General features: G+C 38.1%; 1 protein-coding gene across 1 annotated transcript; it reads right to left on the bottom strand.

Moving 5' to 3' along the window:
• Window positions 1-2,911: 2,911 nt before the first annotated feature.
• Window positions 2,912-4,333, bottom strand: LOC133831546 (glucan endo-1,3-beta-glucosidase, basic isoform-like). The gene is made up of 2 exons (XM_062261900.1): window positions 4,166-4,333; window positions 2,912-3,994 (listed from the first exon to the last, which is right to left on the bottom strand). The coding sequence occupies exons 1-2, from the start codon at window positions 4,263-4,265 to the stop codon at window positions 3,048-3,050; spliced, it is 1,047 nt and encodes a 348-aa protein (XP_062117884.1). The 5' UTR covers window positions 4,266-4,333; the 3' UTR covers window positions 2,912-3,047.
• Between the last annotated feature and the right edge of the window lie 2,091 nt (window positions 4,334-6,424).

Here is a 6,424-nt window from a genome sequence, read left to right as displayed (position 1 = left end):
TCTGTTACAAAAAATCTAGCCATATATTTACATTCTCGATCAACCCATTCTTCTATCTACAAGAATAGCATATGTAAGATCATTCTGTTTTGAGTGTTGTTATTTGGCGCATTAAGGTGCTAAACTCACATGAAGTAGCAACCTATGGTTGGTTAGCGATACCTCATAATACTTATTAAATTTAAATGTGTGACATCCGATATTAGATTGCACCAATAACAATATATCATCTCATGTTAGAGACCATTTGTCATGACCCGAGCCCTAGGTCATGACAGATTTGTAATATCCATAACTTGAGTGGTCCAAGGTCAAATTTTGACTCTTGTTGGAAAATAGACTTTATAAATGATCATTTAATTTATTTTAACTAGTACTATAATTATAAGTTAAAATAATGGAATAACTCCTATAATTATATATAAAAATATTAGTGATAAAAGCATGATCATTTATCATTATACATAGAACAATAATATTCTCACAGTTATGTAATCACCAAACAGTTAAATTTAATAAGCCCTAAACACCCAAAATAATACTTAGCATCCACCATTTCTCATCCCTAACTATTTCATAGCTCATTCAGATATATCGATCATTAGATTCGAAGTCAAATACATACAATGTTCAAAAGATAAGACAATGACACGAAATAGAAATAGGCTAAACACATTGGCTCCATCGATAATTCATCTTTTCCACGTTCGCGTCACTAGGCTCCTAGAATGGGAGAGATAGGGGTGAGTTTATAAAGCCCAGTAGGAAAGCAACTACTAACATAGGATCTACCTATGATGACACAGAGACTAGGTCGTGAAACCACAACATGCACAAATCATGATCACTATGGCTCTCATCGGTATACCCACATGCAGGTAAACATAAAAAGAAATAAACATATTCCTTTTATATTTTAGAAAATTTGGCAACATAACAGCTGCATTTGAATGAAACCCAAAAATCATAATCTACATAAATAAGTGAATAAAAATATATTTGGCACCCAGTGCCCTCAAAACTGATCAGAAAACATGTAGATTAAGTTTTCAATTTTTCAAATATTTTATAAATATCAAAATTGGAATATGTTTAATGCAATTCAATACGAATAAAATAAGTCCAATAGTCAAGTTGAGTCCTTACTTCTTTAGATACCTCCTTAGAATTTAATCCGAGCCCAAAGCGACGCTCCTAAGCTTAACGATGATCTTAGAGTGATTTAATCTTATTTTAATATCACGTTTTTCCTACATGCACCAAATGAGCAAATGATTATCATAGCATTCCTTATTCAAAATCGTGTCTAATGACATATAATATGCCCATATTTAAAATTTCAAGTTCCGGAACGTCACCCAAGCGGTGCACAATAACGACGGTTGGTAGCGGCAGGGCCGGCCCTGAAAAAAAGTGGGCCTAAGACGGTTTTAATAAATTTAAAAAAAATGGGTCTTTTTGTATATGTAATTTTAAATAAAATTAAACTAATATTTAGTAATATAAATACATTTCAAACTAATTGGGTCGGCTGGGAAGGAAAGGCTGCTGGGCCTTATTTAAAAAAAAAAATTTCTTGAACACCAGCTGGGAAGGGGAAAGGCTGCTGGGTGGGCCTTATTTAAATTTTTTTTTTCTTTGAACACACTTAAGAGTTTACATGATATTTTTGAGCCCTGGTTAGGGGTGGGCCCTAGGCACGAGCCTAGCCCGCCTATGCCCAGGGCCGACCCTGGGTAGCGGTACCGGAAACGTCGACGAATATATCCATGGCATATATCAAAATGATCCTCTCGATGAGTATATCACGAAAGTACAGCCCCTTTGCCCAAATGACTTCCGGTGTCGCCGGAAAATGATTGGAAAGGGCAGAGATACCTAAATTCTCATCGGAGAAAAAAGGCGAGTTGACTAAAATGGTTTAGTGGGTTTTGTTCCTCTCTCCACATTGGTTCAAAAGGTATCAACTACTTGTCGAGTGGTGGTCGGAGTTGGCCGGAAAACACAGTCAAAGTTGACGGACCAAACTTTTGACTGACTATTCCGAACAACTTACGGCGAGTTGGGCGGTGCCGCTTGGTGGTTGAGGTCGCCGGAGCAAGGCGAATCCAATAAGCCGCCGCATGTCAAAAATGGTAGTTGCCGGAAGTTGGGTCTCAGGGGTGGTGGTGTGTTGATGTGGAGAGAAGAGAGAAAGAAGAGAAGGGAAGAGAAAGAGAATAGAGAGAGGGCAGTCGGGGGGAAAAAAAAAAAAATTCATTGACTCTTTTCACTTACCTAAGTGGGTCTCACTCATTAAAATATATATATATTTTTTCTCAGTCTTTCTCCTAGCTTCCCCTAGGATTCTGAATGCAATTAATATTCATTTATGTTGAGGCCATCAAATCAGTAGAAAAAAATTCACTTTTCGGATTTACGTAGTTCACCAAAATATAATTCATACTATCCATGGATATATATATTGCATTATAATTAAGTAGATATATATATATGACATTTTATCTTGTGGTCGACCAAAGCTCATGTAAGACTTGTGCATTCTTCAGATGAGTTGTGCTAGCTTATATCATGTGATCTTTGATTGCTACATCTGCTCGGGCAAGCACCATCCCATAAAAGTAAAAACAACCTTGTAATAGTTTAACCAGTAACAAATAATATTTCATTATTAGTTTTAGTAGTTAACAAAAGCTTCAATTTATACACTTTATTCTAACATATACAAAGACACCAATAATTTAGATTCACCTTTATTCCCATAAACTGAAATTATATATATTATTAATAACTTCATATATATATATATATATAATGATCTACAAATCAATCCTACATGGAATTTGCACTTGTATTATATGATAGAATAATTTAGAGAAAGGAAAAGGGCTCACTCGTGACTAATACCACACACACAAAAAAAAGATATATTATTATTGATGTAATTCAATTAAAATGAATTCACTTGATACTTGATAGAGTGTCATCTCATATATATTTTTTTTTGAAATAATTTATGGTAACTAATATTATTAAAAACTTATCAACTAATTGAAATTCATTGAATACTTTGGGTTCTTGTTTGGAGAGAAAAGACCCCAAAACTTCTCAATCTCTGGTCCCTTCTTGTCAGCCTCGTCAAACATAGCAAATATGTAAGTCTCAATAGGCCTTCCTTGCTTCTTCGGAGTCCCATTCTTGACATGCTGAACCAAGTTGTTGTTATAAGTCCTCGCATTCTCCACCGTCGTGCCGGTCCCGCCACTCGTCGGCCAACCACTCTCCGACACCACAACCTCCAGAGACCCTCCGCCGACCTTCTCCAATGCCGAGTAAACAGTGTCCAACATCGCATCGAAGAGATTCTGATACCCGAGTCCAGAGCCATCATCACGGACCACCACCGACGGAGCCGAGAAAAGAGCATAGTCCAAACGAATATCTCTCGTGTTATCTTTGTAACTGAGGTGAGGGTACACGTTCACGAGTAATGGAGCTCTGTTGTTGTTCAAAAACCCGATAATGGGGTCGAAAAGCGGCCTGTAGTCCGGCTTGACCGACCCTTTCGACGGCGGAAAGCCTTCTACAAAACCGAACACGACGGAGGTGGAGACTTTGATCCGGTTGGCGAGACCGGCCTGGTTGATCGCGTTCTGAATGTTTCGCATGGCTGGGACGAGGAACTGAGCGTTTTGGTCGCGGGGGTCGACTTCGTTCCCTACGGCGATGTATTTTATCTTGACGTTGTCGTAGCTTTGGACGTTGTTGCGGACCCACGTGTCGGCTTCGGATTGGCTTGAGGCCATCTTCTGAAGGTCGGGGTTTGGGAGGCCGAGCATGAGCTCGATGTTGGTGCCTCTTAGGGCTTGGAGGGCTTCTTGGTTTGGGTCGTAAAGTCTCATTCTTCTGATGTTGTTTTGGTTGAAGAGATTTATCACTTCTTGCTTTGGTGGCAAGTTACCCAACATTCCGTAGCAAACACCGATTTGGGCTCCTGGGATATAATACATTGAGAATATAAATATATTTCATCAGAGGACAAATAATACTATATGACATTAATTAGTAAACTGAATAGGCCAGATAAAGACATGTGTTTATATATAGATGTAGAATTATATATATGAATTTAGAGAAGATCGAGATCAGAAATAAGAAATAATGCCTGTTTTGTCAATGGTTGCCACAACAAGCAGCCCAATGAACAGAAATGTGGAGAGCATGGAAGAAGGGTCTCTGGCAGCAATGGGTTGAGCCATCTTCATATGTATGATGAATTTTTTATGACTAAAATGTCTTAAGAATTATAAACTCCACAGGTGTATATATATGCATAAAACACTACTACTACCTCTCAGCTACCCTTTTATAAAAAATAAAACAGATTATTGAAAATTGTCTCCATTAGGCTCATGAATTTTCAAACCAGTGAAGATGTACATTTGACGATCGAGTCAAACAGTCCTTGTAGAAATTTAGCTACAAATGATACAAAAACTTATTAATAAAGTATCCCCACCAATTGGCCAATTGGCCACCATGCCAAATTGGAATACCTAACTTTTTTAACATTAATAATAATAATCAAAGATAAGGCCAAGTATGTGTATATATATATATACAATTCCAACCATACAATATATAGTATAGCTAGTATGATTCAAGTACTTTCTTATTACCTTGAAATAATCTTACAAATCTTGTCCATTGTAATGCCCTGAAATCTCTAATGTGGTTTAATGGCTGGATTAGTAGGCTGGGAGGGCCATAATTATTTTATTACGCCATTAAATGATTATATGCATGTTTATGTGAATTATATTATAATATGATGTTAAATGCATGCATGTGGGTCCACATTTGATTACATGGGTATTTTGGTAATTTGGCCCGTTTAGGGCATATTTGTATATTTTGGTGCATGCTTGCGATTAATTGTTGAGGCCATATTATAATGTGGATTTGTTCGAGATATTCGGCATGAGACGATCTCTGAATATAAACTATCGGTTTGGTCATAACAGGCTTCAGCTCGGAGTGAGGCTCGAGATGTTTTGATGATTAGAGCGTTACCGGGAATTAAAGGGTAACGGGATATGAATTGTTGGTATTTGAGGATATCTGGAATTGGAGAGCGTTAATTATGATTAACGATATAAGTTTGAAAAGGACGGGTTTACCCTTGAAGGTCTTTAGAAGCTTTTAAATGACTTAGGGGCATTAAGGTCATTTGGCATGGATATATATGATTTATTGGCTGTAGAAACCTGTAGAAAGAATAGAACAATAGAGCCAAGCTTCCTCCCTCACGTTCATCATTTTCCTCTTACTTCTGTTGAAGTTTGTGATCCCAAATTGAAGAATCAAGCTAGGAAATCAAAGCTTGGAGGTTGTAGACTTAGTTCATTCATTGAAAGAGATTCAAAACCAGTTTGAGGTAAGATTTTATCCATGAAACCTTGGTTATGCTCTGTTTCCTTATAGTTTACAGCCTATGGATTTTGATATAAATAGTTGGAATCAATGGAAGTTTTTGGAAGAAGTTCACTTGGGCTTTGATGGTTATATGGTGGATAAGTTGTGGTAATAATTGGTGGCATTGCTTAGTGATATTGGGAGAGTTTTTATAAGGTTTTGAAATATGTTTGAAGGAGAAAAACAGAGGTTTTTGAATGAGTTTTGGGTGGGGTCGCGGCTCTGTTCTAGAGCATCGCGGCCCAAGCTTGTTGAAGAAGAAGGTGGTGCTGAAGAGGCCTAAGGGCCGCGGCGCTTGAGGCTTGCCTCCGTTTATTTGGGAAAGGTTGCGGCGCTTAGGGAAGGGTCACGGCACTTGAGGGCCATCTTGGCCAAAAGTGTGTTTTTGACTTAGGGATTCAAACCTTAGGCCTCAGAATCGATCCTACTACCCGTTTTAGTAGGATTTGATGTCCCGGAGGCTGGGTCTTGGTCCGGGAAAATTTTATTATTCATTTTATTGATGGAATCCCATAATTGGTTATGACCAGGTAACCGTTAAGGGACTAAAAGACAGATCATTCTCAAGGGTCGTTCTTATATTAATTCTCACTTGAACCAGAGGTAAGAAAACTGCAGCCTGTGTATATAACATGCATGATTGTTGTTGAGGCATGTTGGTTGATAAATGTGGACATTGATTGCATGTTAAATGCTTAGCAGAGCTTGCTTACTTGTGTATGACACTGATTAGTCAGGGACGGCACTAGTCGCGTATTACTGACCTGAGAGTCAGAAACGGCATAAGCGTCCTGAACGCAGGGCCGATAAAAGATTAGATCTAATCGATATCAGCGTTGAATGACTTTAGGAACATTAATGTTGGACCGACCCTACGGTCGATGAAACTTATAAGCGCTTGACTAGTCTAGGACTAGTTACTCAGAGCCAGGGCCTAAGGCCTAGGTGA

The sequence above is a fragment of the Humulus lupulus genome, chromosome 4, assembly GCF_963169125.1.
Source record: "Humulus lupulus chromosome 4, drHumLupu1.1, whole genome shotgun sequence".
NCBI classification, from domain to species: domain Eukaryota; kingdom Viridiplantae; phylum Streptophyta; class Magnoliopsida; order Rosales; family Cannabaceae; genus Humulus; species Humulus lupulus.
Note: the sequence above shows the minus strand (reverse complement) of the source record. Positions and strands in the feature narration are given on the sequence as shown.